This window comes from Tubulanus polymorphus, chromosome 9 (genome assembly GCF_964204645.1).
Source record: "Tubulanus polymorphus chromosome 9, tnTubPoly1.2, whole genome shotgun sequence".
In the NCBI taxonomy this organism is placed as follows: domain Eukaryota; kingdom Metazoa; phylum Nemertea; class Palaeonemertea; order Tubulaniformes; family Tubulanidae; genus Tubulanus; species Tubulanus polymorphus.
This window is the reverse complement of record NC_134033.1, coordinates 12,469,682-12,491,674: the sequence shown is the minus strand read 5'-3', so window position 1 is coordinate 12,491,674 and position 21,993 is coordinate 12,469,682. Positions and strand designations below refer to the sequence as shown.

The window sequence follows — 21,993 nt, the reverse complement described above, 5'->3', positions numbered from 1 at the left end:
AGTTTATCAATTGTGGAAATTGGCCCGTAGTCAGACGTCTACCTAACTGGACGTGGAACTGGGTTCAGGGTAAAATTGAATCCTACAACTGTGGAACTTGGCCTAGAGTCGAATAATGAACCCAACTGGATTCAGAGTCAAATTAGATCTACACAACTGTGGAACTTGTCTGGAGTCGAGTTCAGACCACCAGTGGAGTGGGGGTGGGGGATTTCTTGGTTTTGGGTGCCCTGGTATTTTATAATTGCGCTATCTTGTAAAAAAAATATATAAAACCTTGTAAAATTCTTGACCATATAATTTTGATAATTGAAAAAACCAAATCCATTCGGTCAACACAGATTTACTTACAGCCGGTATGATCTGTTTATGTTCCTCCATATATACCAACATCGGGCTGACACCGCGCAGTCGTTTACTCCAGAATATTTTGAATCTAGTGACAGGAATATCGCTGTAAGCGGGCGGTGACCAGCGAATCTGTTTATCAATCAACCCGTCGTGAATCGTAGTCTCACCTTCCGTTAAATTCATCGGCTGACCCGGCACTCGTGGCTCTGAAAACAACAGCACATATTAAACCGTAAAATACAGTCCTGATTTTACTTGTAAATTTTTACAATGCTACTACATATTGCGTTAGCAAAATAACGAATTGAGGGTTATTTCCATCGCATTTGAGCGACATTGAGAACTTCAACATTTATTTTTAGAATATTGTGTTTTCGAGAAACATGTTTCTGACACACAGTTGAGCAATATATTCGTTGGTTCAAAACCTAACTATACATCAATTAGGCGTAAAACCAATCTATATATCATTTCGTCCGTTTGGTATTCTTGAGCGAGTCTTCTGAAATGCGTCGCTTACCTAATGACAATCTGAATGGCGGTGATTCCGGAGAGAAACCCAGACTCCCGTTCATACTGATGGCGGCTACCCGAAATATAAACCATTTTCCCGGTTCGATTTGTGAAATTATCGAAGGTTTCGTCGTCTGAAAGAAAGACAAATAATCATTTCGATGAGTCGAGTAAAAAAAATATCGTTCTTTGCCTTGTGATGTGAATCCGTTTCTCATCGGTTTACGTATAAATCCGGCGATGATTTGTAATTACAGTCAAGTCGTAGCCGACTTATTCGTACATTCATTTAATTTTAGATTTGCGGTACGCACCAAATACTCTTCATTTTCCTTTTACAAAAATGTCATTTATTTCGTAAAAAGATAATTGGTTTTTTTTCAATTCGTCGGTATTATCTAGTCATTTAAAACAAAACCGATAATCAAGCCACGTAATTAGTATCAGTAAAAATGTAATGAAAATCTATGAAACAACAGCCACGCTGTAATCCGCGAGTTTCCCTCATGTCGGATATCGGACAGACGAATGGAATAAGGCAGATAATGAGATTTTACAGCAATATTCTAGCAACTATTCGAGGTGTGAATCTTTGAAACAATCGACAGGTTAGTATTTTCGTCCCATGCGTCTAACGTGATATATTTCTAATTCATTGAAATGAAGCGTTCGTATATTTCCTATTTCCCTCAGTTCGTACTGAAACTGTCGATCCCGTGTGATACGAATACAGCGTGATTGTAATTATCAAGCATTCCATATATCCGTCAGTAAATTAACAAAATTAACCTACGGATAAAAACTATTTTAATAATTTACCCCCATAAAGTACATTTTCTAAATGGCGATGATTTCAAGATCCCCTTCTCATTCGAATTTTTATTGACGAGAAAATTATTACATCAATCAGGGAAGTGTGATGAGAACATCACACTTCCCTGCATCAATGAATTGCGCTGGATTTTAGTTCCGAGTTATTTTCGCAGATGGCAGCACCGCACTCGCTGAATATTTAGCTTCCGCACGACGAAAGTGCGGATATTTTACGATCAAATAGATACAGCAAACCTCGCCTTACTCGAACATGGCCGTTCAGGCGAGGTTAACTGTATAGCAAACTTATCACGAAAGTCATAGATTAGTATAGAATTGTATAGCCACGATTTAAACCATGGAACTGGAGTTAAAATCAAATTTGGGAAAAATTTAATACGTTTTCGGGTTTAACATCGCATTGAAAGTGTGCAATATGGCAATATGGATATATTTTGAGGTTATTGGTCGCCATTAGAGGTCACTTACCAGGGAAAACGGAGCCCAATCGATTAACAACCCGTTACTGAAATCACGACCTGCGTGCCAGCGGGCCTCGACTACGTAGATAGTCGGTTCGGTGCTGTTCGTGTGCGTTTCCCAGAACAACTCCACCATGTTCTGCTCTTTTTTGCGTTCGCGAATTTTCGGGAAATTCGGAACCGGTGGAAGACCTGGAAATATCATCGAAGAAACAAAACCAATGAATATACACAAAATACATGACTAAAATGACGTATATAAATCTAAACATAACTATGGAACAATATGTCCATGTCGTAACGACGATTCTTATTCTTGGCACTAAGGAAAAAAGAGTTCGCATGGTTCTCTTGATTTAATGATTATTCAATACTCCACGAGATGACTATCATAGTGATGAAGTTGAAAGATTGAAATAAATCGTTATTTAACTCACGGAAACCCCGGACATTCTCCATTGTGGGTGTGAGATTTTTATATCAGGAAAAGATGGACTTGTTTTAGAGTCCACGATGAACTGTATACAGAATAGGAGTTATGAATGTAAAGAACCACGTCATCGTAAACAAAATGAGCCCTGATTTCTGATGTCTGATAAGGTGATAAGTTAATTTCGTTCGCTTGATGAATATCGCCCGAGTCGTGTATGGCGTCATATTGCCGCGGAGTAGTTCGTTAAACTAAGCGTAATATAAAATAGATGAGCTTCGTCCAGTTCAGCGCATATTCAGTTATCAGTGTTAGAACACACGTGTTTTATTGTTCAATTGGGCGACGAGAAATGACTTCATTTATACCGCAATAACAAACGTTGAGATACAGAGTTATCACCGCGCCAGTTGCAGCCTTCCGACACAATGGTAGAAATATACAACCGAGAGTGTTGTATCTGTACCTGGCATGCACCTGTACCGTGGTAGAGACCCGACAGTCCTGACGTTGACACCAAATTGCATGTGTTATGCCGTAGCATAATCCTTAGTTGCGGATTTCATTATTGTTAACTTTCATTAGTTATATCTCGTCATCTTTTATATCGTGTATATCATTGTTTTCACCTTGGATTTTGTACAACGTTAGCAATCAACCGTTACAATCAGCCGTGCCGCAGGTCCATTCCGCTACTGCAAAGGTTCCGAGTTAGATGCCATGGTACATACCCGGCAGGAGATATGCAACCATATCCTGACATTGCACGGTGAGCTTGTTAGAGGTACACACGACACAGGTCATTCATGGAAAGTCCACGTTTGATGCCATGGATCATGTAAAAGGCAAGACATGCATTATCATAAGTCTGGCGCCACGATAAGGGTCGGCAGAGGTGCGATCGGTGTTATACGCCACTGTACATGCTCGACAAAGTAACACCATCTCATGACTGATAATCTAGACTTCACAGTTCTACGCCTAAACGCACCATCCACTTACATCTCCAGACAGGAATGAGGAGATGCTCGTTATCGTGACTCCGACCAAACAGCCCCACTGATGTTATGACGACGGTATTTCTATTTCCAAATCGTAAATGATCGTCAACAGGTGAATCAAACGACTCCATTGTCTACACCTGCCATCAGTAGAATATTTATCTTCAAGACGTTACAATTTTAATATCTGCCCTCGGTAGCTCAGTTGGTAGAGCGGGGGACTGTAGTGGCATCTCCATAGCTGACTTCCTTAGGTCGCTGGTTCAAATCCAGTCCGAGGGCGAAATTCTTTTTTCGTCAATATCATATGCCGGATTAACGTCAATATCCTCCATTGTACTTTATCAACGATCAGATTGTACATTTCATATTGCGTTTATTTTTGGTTTATGGGTTAATTTTTTTCATATCACGAACGAAACAATGGAGAAAATGAACATCTTTGGATTCAAGCCGCCATAAATGAAGAGCTCAAGTAGACGATTCTTGACCCAGTCGTGCAAGATTCAAATCATTTATCTGCACGTGGATGCTGCGAAAGAGACTACCGAAAGAAACTAAGTTATCATTTTCTTTTTCGTTATGATGAACAGGTTGGAATAATGTGCACTGAAATTATCAACACCTGGATTTCAAGACAGTAAAACGAATTTAGTTTCAAGACGTTAAAATTTTGATATCTTCCCTCGGTAGCTCAGTTGGTAGAGCGGAGGACTGTAGTGGCATCTCCATAGCTGACTTCCTTAGGTCGCTGGTTCAAATCCAGTCCGAGGGAGATATTTTTTCCGAATGAATCTTAACGTGATACCATCAGTAAAAAAGCTCTCTCAATTCGCATATACAGCCAATCGAGAATGGTGTTTATTAGGATATGAATATTTCGCCGCAGCAAAACTACGAATATGCAACGGGTAATATCTGTTTGTTCCGATACATTTTACACGGTGATGTTGCGTGAATGGCTTCACATCCGGTCCCTTTAGCAGGGGTTCGAATCCCAGCGCGGCCGCGTGAAACAACGGCCCAGAGTAAGCAGACAAAAAAAACTTCAATCAAATAACGACTGTTGTGGCGTGACTCAACTTCATCACCCATTGATCGCTCAGGTGTCGATTGTGTGTGCGAAAACTGTTTAGAAATAATCACCGCTTTTTCAATGGGGATTAGATTTCAAACGGATATCTTTCTAAATTGGGTGTTTTTTCGATAAACCTCGCGCGCCGTATAACGAAGTTACCGTTTGGTAGTTTGGTGTAGTCGATGAGTCGAGGTGACTCAATCGCCGACTTCCAGTCCAGCGCTGAATTCAATAAAATCGGGGACAGACTTCCTTGCGAGTGGTGTAGAATTTAGGGTTCGAGCCCCAGCGGAGTCGAAAGCAATAACCCTTTTACAGTCCTCCAGTAGTTACCACCCAAAATATCTTTAACGTTGATGTTTTAGTTCAATTACACAATTGTAGGATTGTTACGTTATTGCATGACGGATATTGAGATTTCAAGTGAATCTCAGTAGAGATAGCTTTTATGGTTTATCAGTAGCCCGAGCTCGACGATCGATCAATTATTTATCAGAATTGTAGTCAGGTTTATCAGCGGGGTAAGCCGATTACATCAAAAAGTCTCAGTTCATCCGTAATTCTGTAAGATATACTTACGATAAACAGTTTATCAACGAGGAAAAACCAGGTTTCACAAACTTTAAACCGGATTTTATCATTTAGATACATGAAGAGTTTGTCGTCAGTTTAGCTGGTCGGTGGTTTATCAGTAAGGTAAGCGTATGGATTATCAGACGACGCGATTGTCGTCGTTCGGTCCGCGATACACGCAAACGCGCGCACCCGCAAATTCAATCGGACAATCGCAATGACATCACATGAATCAGCTATTCGAAATAAACAGCCCGCAGACACCGGCGCGCGCTGCGACAAATTAGTTAAAGCCACACATCGCACGCGGCAGACGATATGAAACACGATGCGGAATAACGACGATATTCGGGAGGAAACTCGGGCGCGAGAAGCGTAAGGACCGTCATCCAACTCGCGCTGTGGATGCAACCGGCGGTCAATGCGTTAGTCAGCTAATAATCTAACAGCACTCGGCTACGCGATCCTAAACCGGTTTAGGCAAAGGCGAATAGACGAGTTGTTTCACAAAGAGGTGAATAAGTTGTACTCGGGAACCGGCTCAAACTTAGACCTGTTTAATTAAGATGCCGCCATCGCTTACTTTGAGACCAGTCTAAGACCAACTTGATTCTAAAGACTATCTTCATGAGACTCTTGAGATATAAGATAAATTTTTGACTGAATTCACAACACTGTGCAACGGGCCCAGGAGTTGATTATGCCGAAAATTTGGCTTGCAAACTAAACAATAGTTGAGTTAGTTATTGCAAGTAATGTATTGAAGTTGGTTATACAGGCCAAAAAGTACGAAAGACTTGGCAATTTCATTTTACCGTTATTTTTCCAAACTAAGATCAAGATTTGCTGCAATCTCATCCAAAATGTATACAATAATAGATGCCCGTTAATCAAGTGTCAACTCCATCTTCATAAGAAGTCCACATGCACCAAATCGATAAGCGAAATTTCACCAATTGAAGATTTCATTGAAGGACGCGTGAAAACCTCAAAAAGAAATCAAAACGTTTGTTTTGTGACTCGTCATAAACCATGAACTCCACTCGTTTGGCCTAATGGTTGCCATGTAACTCATAAGGCATTAAACATGCACCCAGGCGTCAATTACTGTCGCTAATGACATTTACAAACTTTATTTTCTCGTCTTTTGTGTTGTATGTGTCATCAATGATCGTTAGGCTATCAGTATATTACTCTATCTGTGTCCATTTTTTACTCAGTACATCTGCTGCAGGTTGACAGCAGCTGCTGCCGCGAGTGAGTGTTGGAATGCTACATCACTCCATCGCTCAGTAGTTCGACCGTAACGGACATTCTGATTCGCGAACTGTCGGATTCTGTTCGGGACTCGGTGACCAAGGAAAAAACTGATGCGCGGGTAGATTTAGTGGGACTCGAACCTAAAATTTTTGGTTGAATGCCAAGTGTCCTAGGGGCGGTTTGAGGTAACAAAACAATCTAAATTGTCAGCCAGCTATCCACTAAAAATACGTAAACGTAAACAAAAACGAACCCAAATTTCAACTTACCCAAACGGTCCAGAGCTAGAGGATTCTGACATGTATACCCGCATCCGTTATCACAGCACTTCCGGTTGCCTTCGCAGTCGCCATCTTTCGAACAGCTTTTCACGCAGGCGGCTTCGAACCCGCTCGCTTCCGACGGCAGAGGACACGTACCTGGTTTATACGTGGTGATCTGTTTCAGGAATTTACACGTATTAAGGCACAGTTGCTGATGGTGCTCCGGTAAATTGATATTGTCCTGTAACGATATGAGATAAGGAGACAAAGAGTTAATTGTTGTTTGGCGATTTCGATTAATACAAGTATAATATATGAACATCATAGGTACTTAAAAGCCAGGCATCAGTTACCAAGTCAAGGCTTAGATTTAAGACAAGTATGTGCCGATTTGGTTCTTCTGTATAACAACTCTAACAATTGACGACCAGCCTCAGCTGATTTTGGCTCTAAAGGCACTCAAACAACTTAACACAGTCTAAGCCCTTTTGGTTACATATATAATCTTAGACCTTAATACCAGTTCTAAGACAGTCTTAGTCCCACAAATATAACAACCTAAGACCAGTCTAAGCTCATTTTGGTTATATAACCAATCTAACACCTTACGACCAGTCTAAGCTCATTTTGGTTATATAACCAATCTAACACCTTAAGACCAGTCTGAGCTCATTTTGGTTGTATAACCAATCTAACACCTTAAAACCAGTCTAAGCTCATTTTGGTTATATAACCAATCTAACACCTTAATACCAGTTTTAGCTCATTTGTTTCTATAACCAATCTTACAACTTCAGACAACTCCAAGCTCGTGTTGGTTCTATAATCAATCTCACACATGAAGCTAGTCTGAGCCGGTGTTGGTTCTAACACATGAAGCTAGTCTGAGCCGGTGGTGGTACGATCGGTAATCACCAGTTTAGCACCTGTTGTTTCAGCAGACGACCAAATTACGGGTTACCCATTGATGAATGAGAATCGATGATTTTACAACGGCCAATTATCCCCATCATTCGTCTCACCGACTTGCCACCGTTAAGATAACTATCATTGCTTATCAGCGATCACGACTTATCAGTTATTCATCGAAATTAGCTCATTTTCGTAAGCTTATCACGTACGTATCAACCGAAAAACAGGTATAGGTCTTAGGAGACAAGAACAAGACGGAAACAACAACAGACCGAACCGTATTTGAAGCGTTAAACCAGCTCTCAATTCACCTACTCAATTTGAATGAATACGAATATGAATACTTTATCATTCTCACTAATAACAATAATACACACACATATTTCGAGACAAGGACATTTCCAAGCCGGGGGCTGTAGAAAGGTAAATGAATGAGGTAAATTAACTGTAAATTACGTAACAAGTTCAGTTTCTCGAAACGACTTTTCTTGTGTCGTCCCACAGTCCGAAAACAAGCGTCTGGTTGGATTACTGGCGATGCAGTACCTCGTAACCTACTAAGCCGGTCTGTGAAACGGGTCCGACGATATTATATTATACGTTATGAATAAATAAACGCGGCGGGAGACACGGTTTATTGTTTTCTGATCTCGCATTCTAAAAATTCACCGCGGGATGATAGAAACAAAACCTGTTCGATGCGATAGCTACACGGAACAAAAAGAGCTTTTACACAATAAACGCAGTTGGTCGGTTGGGTCTCGACTACGGCTGGTTGCGTTGAAAAGTTCACGAACATGACAATTCAATATCCGGCTTCATCGCTTGTTGCAGCGCGAAATCTGCTGCACTGGTATCAGTTTGTTTCGGAAAACAACAGCATGTCCAGACGGCGACGCTTTGATATTGTTTTGTCGAATGTTTGTCTGCTCCTGGTTTTCAAAGAAATCAACGCGCACGCTTCATATAGAAAAACGTACTGATTCCATTAAAAGTACTTAGCTCTCAATGATGAACAACACAATAAACTGCAGCAAGAAACCCTGTAACTATCGACTCGTTTGGATAAGAGCTCAGCGAGAAGAACCGCAGAAAGAAAAAGTGTCACGGTCGAGATTCAAATCATTATTGGGTGAAGAGCCCAGAGAAGAACCGCAGAAAGATAACCTGGCGGGATTTAAACTATCAAAATGGTTGGTAGAGAACTCAGAGAAGCGCCCCAGAAAGAAACCCTGTCACTGCCGGGATTCAATCTATGATTATCGGGGGAAAGAGTCCAGAGAAGCACCGCGGAAAAAAACGTCAAAACATCAATTTGCGGAGCAAGAAGAAGAAGAAATCAACGATCAACTTGAATTTCGAGAGGAAGATTGAACTGCCAAACTAACTAACCAACGGCATTACCAGCGGTCGGGGAACCAGTCCACACCGGGGGTGAGTCACACGCAGCTATTAAGAAGACAGCAAAAGACATAATGAAATTCATGGAATAAAAAATGGGCTGCGCGGCGGCGGCGGCGGCAGCACGGAGGAGCGGTGAATCCGGCGCGATCATGATGGTCAATCCGCATCTCTCGCGGGTGATGGCATTATTCGCTGTCATTTCGCGTTAAATTTACGCCAGTCACCTGTGGCATGTTGTCTTTAATGAAACCACGTCGTTTCTCGTCTGCGGCAATGCTGCACATTAAACGCGCCGCCGACGTCGACGTCGCAGCGCTATTTGCCACTGGTTGCGCGGATATATTAATGCGTGGCGGCGATCAATCGGCTCGGCGCGCGTTCGTTCTCCGGGGGCTCGTGTCGCCGTGTACCTCACATTATATGCGCGTATACGCATAGGGCCTTCTACCGCACCAGCGAAGAAAACGCGATGGCTTAATCTCTGAGCCTAATAAAAATCGCTTCATCAAACACGCATCGTTTTCAAAGAACAAAAGAGATGGGCGACGCTTTCGTTCGCTGAATTGTTTGGCGACAACGCTTTGATGGCGGTAATCTTATCCAGAGACTAGTTTGGGTTCGAGTCCTGAATTCCTAGAATTTCCGAGCTTTCACTAATAATTTTTTCACGAGCGGGTACTTTTTTCTTATTCGATCGTAGTAATTTTTCTATCTACGCGACTTTGAAAACCCGAGATCAAAGTATTTTTCCTAATCCACGGTGGATGGTTTAACATGGTTCGTATAGTGCTGTGTACACTATCACTTTCGATGACTTGGTGAATGATGGCTTTGAGTCCAGAGAAAAGAAAGAAAAAGCTTATCTAAATCATAAAAATCAACTGGATCCCTCAAAGACCGGCTCCATGTCCATTTTCAGAGTGCTGAGCTCATTTTCCACGTTCTTCTCAACTCCAGACTGTGGATTTCAGATTCCAGCTAACAGACGAGCAACAATCTATTGTACACGGCAAGCGAGGATTTCTGCCTGTCGCGTGTGAGCGATGCAAATCAATTTAGCTGTCGTTTCAAATCAATCGCTTTCTCGTTCAACGGATTAGTTTAAATTTATTTATGAAATCTCACTCGATGCCGATTCATTAAATCCCGAATGAAAGAGAAGCAACTCGTGTGTTCGTGTGTGTTGGCGTATCGTGGAATAGTGACAGCGCTGTGAATCTTCCTCGAATGCCAGGGTAGCATTTTCCCTGTCAATGCAGCAAGCAGCTAGATTTAGGCGAAGGATCTCCGAGATCATTCTCCCTGTGACACGGCATCAGGTCGAGAGGTCCATGGAGATCCTATAGCTTTTCCGACCGCTCCTCGCCCGAGAGGGGTTCGATCAGTTTGGTTCGTCGTGTTCAACGGGCCCAGTTTGACACGAGATATGTAATTAGTTTATTTCTAATGATTTGACCAATTAGAGACAAATTGTCGTCGCAAATGTGGAACTGGATTCTGAGCTATATTTGTCGCTAGTCGGCCACCAACGCTGAAATGTAATTGTTCTACATGGTGTTTATGAAGATGTAATAACCTGCTTTTGCTGTTATTTCTCCAGGCGGATATCTTAGAATCCCATTCAGGATTTATCAAGTATAGGATCTCCACTCCATGGCATGGAAATCATGGTCACGTGGAAATCCTAAATCTTGATATATCCTAAATGAGATTTCAAGATATCCCCTTATTTATCTAGAAATTACATACAAAAGAAGGTGTATCAAAAAACACCCTGTAGATGCGGTGATGTATAACCCATTCGGTGGCAAATCGAAAAAAAGATTTCTCGAGATTTCGGGGATAAAGGGTTAAAGATAAAGGAAGGCGTAAACATTTATCATTATTTAGAAACGATAAACGTCGAATTGCATTTTCCTTGATAGCGAATATACCGCTAATCTTGTTCGATAAACCATCTTAATTTTCGCATTCGCAGAAAGCGATTAAGTCATCGATGGACGAGTAATACCGAGGCTGATGCCACTGCTGCTGCTGCTGCTGCTGCTGGTGCGAGCGGTGACCGAGCAATGGTTTACGGTAACTGAAGTCCTCGGGGAGGTCGCTTAGTTCAAATGATATAACGTATTTCGCTATCAATCATCGAACGCCGTAAAAACCGCTGAGTCACTTGCCGCAGAAAACAAAAACTTCACCTCCAGGGAGCAACAGATTTCTAAAGACTCGCATGAGTCGACGCCGCGGCTTCAAAACTACAAACGACACGCGGAAATTTGATTAACACGCGGTATGCACAACATTAAGACTTCCTTTCTTGCGGGAATTCGCGCGTTTATCCGAAGATTTTCTGCGCGATTAAGAGCCGAGGTTTCATGTATGGACACTTAAGGTTAGAGGCAGAAAACTGCGGACCACTACCGATTCAACATAAACTGCTTTTAAACAGTGCTTAACAATGATTTTTTTGCAATACGTGACCATCGGTGGAATTCGATGGGTCCTTAAAAATTGATTGGACCAAGGGATGTGCACCACGTGGTTCGTGCCGATCAAAATTATTGCAAGCTATGGTTTCCATCAACGAACGACCTTTAGGCAAATAGTCTCCTTTACTTTATCACGATGTTTGAACGTACCGAGCCAAGCGAACTTCAGAGCTCAGATGCGAAAGAGTTAATCAGGCTTTGAGGGCATCAACCCACAAACCTCTTAATGCTCATAACCACACGATGAATGCTAATGTCATTTGCTTAATGACACTCAGATATTGCGTAATCCATTGAGTCGGCTCCACTCTCAATGAGACACCGGTTGCCGAACCGCAAAAAATGCTGACTCATCATGGCGGCGTGTGGAAGAGTATATAAATCACGAGGATCCGCCATCCTCTACTGACATGTCAACTCGTATTACAGACTTCAGTTACACAATCTGTCGCTTTATAGCTCGAACTCGAAGCAGCAACATGCTCTGCATTGATGCGGTCATTTCGAGGTTATTATTGCAGTCGACGTCGACCGGAAAACCAAATTACTTTTAACATTGCTCATTTGCCGGGGCAGATGTCGACCTTGACCAATCGGTTAATCTAGTCTGACTCGTCTCTGCAAGGTACTAATTCACTGTAGTCGCTCAAAATCCTTGTTTTCGTGCTTTTTGATTTTCAAACAGAAAATTGTTCTTCTCATTCATTTGGTTTGATTTGATGTTATGCACATGTCCCTTACAAACCCGCAACTCCCACCGCGAACAAAACGGGGTTTGATTTTGACGCGCCCACAATGTTCAGATTGCATATGGAGCCGGAATAATTTCAAACTTTTCTAGGGAAAGCACCCGATCCGCCTGTGTGTGGCTACTGAACTGAGCGGCAGTTTTCAGGAACTGAGACCGATGCCTCTGGACATCTAATGTCTCTTTAAATCTCCAGCATCGATGACAAAATATACGGTAAGAATGGTATAACATCGAACGGTATAAATGGAATATGGCTTCCTTTTTTAGTTTGCGTGATGTGATGAAAGCGTTAACATTTGATTAAAATCTCATTCGTGAAATTGCCCCCCGTCTGTTGCACGCAATGATACGGATCGTTTGCTCGTCCTGCCGTCACTTGAAAAACCTAATAAACGAAATGAAATGCAACAGGATTCCGAGGATAAAAATCGCTCATAAGCGCGTATTCCACTTAGCGGCGAAAACATTATTTTTACACCCTATATCCATTCGCATCTAAAACGCTTATTTCATCGTCCCTCTGCAACGGTTCGTCGTCGTATCTCAAGTAATAGTCTGTTTCAGAATTAGCGCAGGATTGTTCGTCATTTCCGGCGCTATATTACCGCGGGGAATAGCGTACAGACGCTACCTACCACCAACGCATTCATCGTGCAAAACATTATTAAGAATACATCATGGTATCGTCGATCTGTTCTATGAGTTAAATGCAATGGCCAACAATTTTCATTTTGAAAGATAAAACTTTATAAAGCCCGTGTATGAAAAGTGTTAAACGCTTCTGTGAAAGAAGGCCGTCTCAATTCCATCACCTTCGACATTTTGCCGGTGAACGAGCTTTCGCGCCAAATTCGCCTAAATGTGTCGACCTTATTCTTCCGCATTTATTGCAGGCGAATTATCCGGCACATATTTCGCCGAAGAAATTCGCCTCGTCTCTCACAAGCTTAAAAGGCATTTTGACTTAAAGAGGTAGAAGCATCTTCAAAGAAATAGTCTCGTGGACATATCGCGTTCTAGAGATTAGAGCAAATAAGGAATAACATTTCCATTTTTACTCAGTTCACCTAGTTTAGCCGTGTATGTGTTTTTCTTAAATATTGTGCCGTTTCTTCGCAAACTCAATTTTCCATCGGATGCATTTCCAGCGCAGGAAATCATCCAAGTATCGATTCCGCCGGTTGCAGCAGATTGGATTCAACAAGGTCGTCGCCACTACACACCAATTTCAGCGTCAGCCGCGCGATATTGAAGAAATTGATTTTTAACCGATTTGAAAATGTATCGAATCTGATACAGGAAGATACAACAGGTATAATAACACGACAGGCGCGGTACGTGTACGATGTATATTTATCATTACAAACTGCACGCGAATGATATTTCCTTTTCTGGCACTCGCAAGGTGGCGCTATAATGACACCTCAATACCACTGATTACCTTTGATACCCTTGATATTTTGAAAAACCCAGCGGTCCAATTGGCTAGATTAATTGAAACCGGCTTAGATGCATATAGATTTGATTGTTTATCTTCCGTGTACAAAAAAATGTGGTTACAATGAAAAGATATTCTGTATTCTCTATGACCATCTCCAAGATGAACGAGTTACCACAAGAAGTGTTCAGAGGATTTCCTGTAAAAAATACACTTCCGAACTCATAAGCGATTCATTGGCTATTGAAAGAATAGATATCTGCAGTTACGTTTGAACTGTGATTCTTCGCGGTGATTCATTTGAGAGATGAAAACTTCGGGCGGCAATTCACAATTTCAACCACGAACTTCGGATTACGAGTCGGATTCAAACCGCGGGTAGAATTAAATCCGCTGTAAATTGAAGCAGCAGCAGGCGACACGAGTGTGCTGTGCGTTGTTAGCAGCGGTAATGAGCTCGAATTCACGCGAGAATCGGCGAGATATTACGAGACAATTAACATATTATTGCACGAGCATCACCCGACATTAACACAGTATCGGTTTAATGACGAGGACTTGTGAATTAATTCTTCGTTTCCGTCACAAAGAATCCCGTATTCACCATATTATGCACAATATCCCACAGAAATTACGATATTTGTTTGAAACTTAGTGTATTTCTATTTGGAATATTAGGCAAATGATTGAGCTTTTCTAACTCACGTGAACCATGTTAAAACAAAAAACTGTCATTTTGTAATTTCTTTTTTTTTGTATATGTATCGTAAGTCATACAATGGACTGGGACTGGGTACTCTTTGTACAATGTCATGCATATAAACAAATAGACCAAGATCAGTACAGGGGATAAGAAGCCTATATCAGGCGGATTTGCGAACGGGCACTTGGTCAGAAAGGGGAATCGCCACTGGGCGCTTGACCGAAAAGGGGTGGATTCGATCCTACGGAACCAAACCCTTTATCCACCCGTGCTAGCCACCTGGTACGGGGAGTACGACAGCAGATACACGGGGAAGGAGCGATACTTCATTTAGGATTTGTGGTGATGAATTCCACCCCGACGAAGGCTTTCACTCTGTGAACGTACATTTCAGTTCATACATTACTTTCACCCACGATCAGTGTAATTATATTTCGTACGTGTTTAATACGTTTGCAACTGAAGGAGAAAAGTAATGCAACCTATAAAAACTCGCGATGATGTGAACATCATATTCGCGGTTAGTATAATATCTTTATTTTTGAGTCAGAGTCGAATTGAGAATGGGTATATTCCACGCACGTGACTATGACGGAATACCCTCGAGGAATTACCACCTCGAAAACAATTAAATATTCAAACTTCCGCATACGACGAAAAATTGCAAATCAGTCGCGCAATATTGACGAAACGATGATTTCGTATTAAGCATTTCAAATTGGCTATACGATAATTCTCAAATGATTTCTGTTTCCTAAAAAGAAAGCTGCTCTACGACTCCATCAACTCTTTAAGTCTTTAACCTCAGTAATTGTATAAGATTTGAACCGTTAAATATCCGTCACTTTTGTATTTAGAAAAAAGAAAACTGCATCAACTTTAAGTCTTTACCCACGAGTTGTAACTGCCATTTCCCACTTTTCCATTTGGAATGAAGAGAACTGCTCCATATTTCAACTATGAGTCTATAAGCGCGGATAAGATTCATATGATTTGTCATACATTCTTCAGTATTCTTTTCGGAATGAATGGAACTGCGGTAAATTTGTTGTCTGAAAAATGTTTTCGTTAAGTGGCATTAAAAATGATGATTGTCAAATTATCACTCTTTCCTTGAATCTTTTAATGAAACGAAGAAAATCTTCTATTCTGAAAAGATCTGATTGAAGCGAACTGTTCTATTCAGCTAATGCATTACATTATGAAGCAATAATTTCAGACAGCTCCGCGTGAACATAAAAGACGAACGCTTAACTTAATTCCAAATATAATATTTGTTCTTTTGCGACGATAGACGGAACCAATTTATCAGATAATATTCATCTAGCCACAAGAGGACTAGTAACGACCTGTTGGTATTAGACGACATCCGGCAAGGGATCAACAATGCGAATTATTGCTAATCTCACCAGACGTCGTCATGGGCAACAAATGGCGACCGACTGGCGGTAACAATTAATCTTCCCCAGACGAGAATGCGTGGTGATATAATCGACGATAAAAATCTAGAGCATAAGAATAAATAGATGTCATTATGGTATATTTCATGCAATGTGCTCGAAAAGGACACGTTTGCCTATGTGGCTACTACTGTACCATAACGAATAACTTATACATGGTACTGGGGTAAAATCATAGTCAGCCATTGCTCAGAATTGACCAATGGGCGATGAAAAAGCTGTGTTTATTTACACTGTAACTGCTAATCAGTAATCGGAGCGGACATATTGGTAACAATATTAATGATCAGGGACGAGTCTACGGTCATCGGTGGCAAAATGGCGGACACACCGGCAGGAATTACTACCCATCCCTCCACCACGGCTATGGAAGAGAGCCGTGGCGCATCCTGCCTCGGCATAAACCAGCGCACTCGGGCTTTTTAGGCAGGGTCTCGTGCGGTGACAGTCTCGATGCCGTCAGGTTCGAATCCCACTCGAGGGACGATGCCACGGAGAAGCTCGCGCATTAGCTCATGACCGTGCTTTGAGGCCAACGATATGCTGATGAAGTGAAAACTTTTAATTCATTCTTTAATATACTCTATAACATATTGCGGCTGAAGCTATGCCTTCAGAATTTTCAGTTCCCACGGAAGCAGCAAAAGTGAAAACCCGTGGAAGCTTCATAGGGCTTCCACGCTTGCGGCTAAAAACTACAAGGCGTATCTGGAAAGTTCTTATGGAACCGACGCTGCGCTAGTACACAGACAGTTCTAAAAATCAAACTGTCTTTTATCCGATTTATCGAACGCGCGAACGTATTGTTTTAAAAATCGCGATATAAATACGCAACGGCTGTATCGATTTTTTTACGACGAGCACAAAGGCGTGAATGGCGGCGAGCTCCGCCCTTCGCCTTTAACGATAAACGTCATTCGTCATTCGTCGAATCTAAAAAGTTACCGGGCGAAAAGCCGCGGCGGTGGCGGCGTATTTCATCATATTTTCCGACGGTGGATCGATTGTTTGTTTGTCATCACGAAAATAGATCGACGGATATTTAAAAATTCACACGAAAAACTAAAAGTATCGCCTGCTTATGACAAACAAGTGTGTTACACTTTCCTATTTGTATCAACGCCGATCCCTATTATCGAAAGTCGATACAACGAGTATAAAACGTATTTACATTTCACTTTGCGGCGACGTTTCATCGAATGTGGAAAAACTTTTTCCGATTCAAAACGCGATCGTGTTTTTGCGAATGTTCGGCGCCTCGGGTGTACGAAGCCCCCGGGCGATCCTGGGTGAATCCGCTCTATTTTTAGAAATCTGGCGAAAAACATGGTTTTAGATTAATATTTCGGCAACTCCTCCTTCAATATACAACCTTTACACGTATATATACATATATACAACATATACTGCAATTAAGAGTCTATTTATCAGAGCCCCTGGTTGTGTTTTTTTTAGATTTACCATATACCTATGTTTATACCAAAATCAATTGTTTTATCATTAATGCTTGTCAATTCCAACCATTTAGGTTCAGCATAAACAGCGAAACAACTTCTACTGCTATAGAGTTCAGGGTCGTGTTTAATGGACATGTTTAAGCTTAAAACGGTTTTATGAGTTTGAATTTTATACCCACATGAAGTTGCCAATAGCGCAATTTAACCAAATATTTGTGTTTCGATTAAATCTATTTTTCATCATCAATTCTGATGATCTAATCTGAATTCATAATCATCACTTGTTTCAATATTAGTGTTCTTTTCGGAAAAGAAATTTGCGCTACCAGATGCCCGAAAAGCAAGGCCCGACTCGATCGTGTTCATTAAGTTCGCGATGTACGCTTTCTTCCTGGGGGTCATCAATAACAAAATCTAAATCTAATCAGTTCTTTAATAGCTCGGAGGCTGACGGAACCGAAAATACAAACGACAGTCGCAAGTAGAATTGATTGATAGGTTTTGACACCCGGCGAACGGCGGAAGTTTGCGACGACCGGAAGCCATTTTATGAACTTTCTACATTCCGACAAAAGCGTTTTATTTCTACCGGGAGTAAGATTTGGATTTGAACTGTTACGTCACAACGATCCACTTCCGTAATCTTCAACACTTTGGGCATATGGACGAGGGTTAGAATGATATATAGACTGTATCAAGAGGGCCGCGGAGCTGATCTCTCAGACAATATGAACTACTGTAGGCCTACTAAACAGTCACGGATGAAGCCAGTTTCTTTAAGGCCAATACGGAGCAAAGACAGGTTCTCTGATAAATACGAAACAGGCGTGTACAGCTCTACCATATGGTCCTAAGTCATGTCTGCTCAACAAAATTACCAGGCCTGAAAACTTATGGAACGACAGATCAGTCTGATAAGAGTGTCATGGACGATGGCTGAGCGGTAATGCTTAGCTCTAGATCAATGTGGGCTGATTATAGAGATGTTTTCGAGGAGGGTTGGAACTCGTAGTTTCAATGTATGGAACGATGAGATGGAGCCAGCGGTCATGGAGTCGGGATATAGGATTGAGTTTAGAGCAGCTAAGAGGTTCGCGATACAGAAACCGAACATCGAACACGTGTTGCTGCTCGAGCTTGTTGCTGCTGTTTTACTGTTCGACTTCCTCCTCTTTACTTACTGCATAAACCGCTTCTTCTCGGCGTCCGGCGAATTAATTCTCGATGACGTTAATTTCAACTGTATTCGACGTCTCGAACACGACGTCGTCGCGGTTACCCCAAGTGGCGGCCAATTCTCACAAGATGACGGCAGATTGCGGTGAGTGGCTCTCTCTACGTCAGTTTCTATCCATCACAACTTCGGCTCTTACGCGAATTAGCGCAAGAACACAAATTACCATATCTCACTGCTGCCGCGTGATAGCAGATCAATCGTATAAGGTGTGTATACTAGTCGAAAAGTTAGTTCGCAAATCAGGCCATCAGCTATACTGACCAGGCCTCTGGGATAAGCTACCACCGAAGCGCGTCAGCTTGCTTTATCCCGACCTGCCTGCTGCTTATGACCGCCCAGGATACGTTTCTGAGGCGTGTTCCATCGGATATCGTGGGTGTATCGATAATCAAACACGAAACATTCTTGCAAAAATTGACGAATCATTTGATACCTTGATTTTGAAGTGTGTCTCATAATCGATCGAAATTCATCGTACTATTCTCGGGATTCAACAGTCCGTGGTAACATTTAACTTAAAGTGAGTGAAACTTTGAGTTAAACCATCATAAATGGACTAATCTAATGAATCGTCTCTAAAAACGACTGCCTGTTAATATCTTTAATGTTCATATCTTTGAAAGACTCTGAAATTAATTGCGTTTTTACTTCTTGTTTTCTCACGAAGCGGAGTCACTCGATTCGATTCGAGTCAAAACATAAAACCGAATTGTATAATCGAATCAAAGTAGAAATTAATGCGCTTTTTGCGATCGATTCTCCAGCGCTAATTAGTATTCATGGAACTCAAGGACGTTTGAAAAATCTTGACAGACGAATTTAGCTAATCCGGTAGCCCGGGAGACGACACGGCGCCTTGAATACGAAATTAACTCAATTCGAGTCGAGTCGACGGCGCAACTAGTGGCAGCGCGCTGCGCGTACTCGAGAAAACGGAAGCTATCGCTAAATTCCCCGCAACAACTGCCGAATAAGCCTTAATTTCGTTTGAAACTGAATTTGTCACAGCGTCTACGCGTAAAGTGCTTGTTTATTGTCCTATTCGACGTGACTCGGGTATATTTTCGAAAATGCGAACCAAATAAATCGAATCGCGACATTATACGCGGAGAAAAAGGAATCTAAGAAAAACGACTGACGTGTTTTTAAAGCTCTCTCCAAAGTCAATGCAGCACTTCAAGTGGCTGTGTCATTGCCCTCTTAAAAACCAGACTCCCATATATGTATATATACATACGTACTTCGTTGTTGTAATGGATGCAAATGATGGGAACGATTTTTACGCAAATACGACTTTAAGCTGTATACAACCACACTGGCCAATAGTGGTTCTATTAGTATTACTGATTAGCACGCTTTTTGTACGTACGTGACTTGCGGGTTCGATCCATGCATTCACTGTCAATTTCTAATCGTAATACGATGTAAATGATATAATTTGTACACAATTCTTTAATCGTTATACTATAATATTGATATAATGTGTCCCTCGAACGATGTATTTCGATTTCGTCCGATATCAGAAGGAAAGCCCTTGTTTCAATCGGGAGTAGTCGCCAGGTAACTACATAGAAATCATTAAAAGGGATGAAGGGGAAGTTTTTCGTATTTCAAGAACTCGAAAGTAGAGTTCATGCTCGGACAAGGCCTTGCTGCTTAGACTAACGCGAAGCCCTGATAACTAACGCCTTGAGGCAAAGAAAGACTATCAGCTTGAACATCATTTCATTCTCGTGATCACAGTCAAATCACAATCCTCAAGTCCTCTTCAAAATCATGACCTGTTTGTTGTTGAAACCGGCAGTAGGTTGGCCTTGCGACCCGTTTCAATGGGTCGCAGTTCCAAGGCTACACCCGGCTTTATAAGAGAACATGCCTGCACGTCGTACTGACAATATTCCATCATGAAATAAGGACCAAAATTCAGATCCGCGGCAGACCTCGGCTGTCTTGAACCATGATCATCGCCGCCGATTCTATCTCATTATCTTCCGGCCTCAGGCTTTTTACTTTATATATAAACTTAGTTTCCGACAGATTTGAACCCCGTAACTTCGCGCGTATTCGGTACTTGCGTCTCAAATTCGATCATACCGTCGACAATAGGGCGGAAAAATGAAGCATTTACGCCGTATTCACCGGCGGTAATCTGTTGCGCTTGGTACATCTCGATAAGGTACTCGTCCCCGGAATCGAGCGGACAATAACGGTAATTTGATAAAGCAAACACGAACCGACGTAGAGCCCCTTGAAAAAAATTACATCACGCCGAATAGACCGATGGCGCCTGTCATTATTTTTTCATTCCGCGCATGCATTAGCGGCATCTTCTAAATTGCATCGCTTTGCGCGCAGCGGATATATGCCAACTGTTGCTGTTCGCGCGCGCCTATTCATACCCGATACAAAACGCCAATTTCCGAAAGTAAATATGGCCGCAACAGCAGCCAATGCCGCGTATTGAGATACGTTAATGGATCGAGGTTAGTGACAATGGGCAATCATTGAACGGTCACGGTAAATACTTTAATCCTGCGTACATTGAATACACGGTATGCGTGTAGTCGTACTAGCCGGAGTTAAGTTACTGATTCCACCTGCCTTCAGGCCCACTTCATAATGCTTTCTAAAATTTGAAATCCGTGCAAACTATTTCAAAGGAGAGAACTGAGAATTGAAAAAGACAAGAAACAAGAAACATCATGTTTGTTTGATGATGACGTCTTGAGTGAACGTGCACTACGTCATCAATGTTGGGGGCTAGACTGGTTGCCGGTCAATTCAATTCAATCGCCGATAACTTAAAGAAATAAGTCTTGATAATCATCTGACTCAATTCTTGATGATATACTATTCATATTATATATATATTATATCATTGTCGAAAATCTTAAGCAATATATCTATTTTGATGTTACTTTCAATGAACCTCTAAGTTTATATTCCTGCATATGTTACAGAATGATAGCAGCAAAACCTGTATGAAATAAAGTGGTTTTCGCATGTAATATACATATATACATACATCTTAGTATTGACTTAACTTATCAGAAACGTTTCGTCGGTGATAAGAGCGATCAACGATGAAATATTTATCAGATATTGGATACCTCCTCCAGTAGAACGTGCCTGAAACAGGCAAGCCTTCGTGAATTCATAACAGGGAACCTATCCAATATGAGATACACGTGTATATATGTACTAACGTTACGTGAGATTTTGATCTCTGAATTGTGCTCAACGAATTAATACTGTATTCGCAACTGCGAATGAATTTCATTTCATTTTTATTTTAACTAATTCTTAAATCATGTTTAACTAGCAAGCCGTTCACCGCATAAAAATCATCGTATCTTAACGAGTTTTAAGCTATAAATAGAT

General features: G+C 41.5%; 1 protein-coding gene and 1 non-coding gene across 2 annotated transcripts in view; one reads left to right on the top strand and one right to left on the bottom strand.

Annotated features, from left to right (window-relative positions):
- Positions 1–21,993, bottom strand: part of LOC141910855 (anosmin-1-like) — a 140,160-nt gene that overhangs the window by 6,984 nt on the left and 111,183 nt on the right. The window contains exons 4-7 of the mRNA XM_074801708.1: positions 6,771–7,005; positions 2,167–2,351; positions 872–998; positions 352–557 (exon numbers count right to left, since the gene is read on the bottom strand). Coding sequence (XP_074657809.1) covers positions 352–557; positions 872–998; positions 2,167–2,351; positions 6,771–7,005 — 753 coding nt within the window. The remainder of the gene's footprint in view (positions 1–351; positions 558–871; positions 999–2,166; positions 2,352–6,770; positions 7,006–21,993) is intronic.
- Positions 4,274–4,365, top strand: Trnay-gua (transfer RNA tyrosine (anticodon GUA)). Its single transcript is given in 2 exon segments — positions 4,274–4,310; positions 4,330–4,365. It is a non-coding gene; the product is annotated as a tRNA-Tyr (tRNA).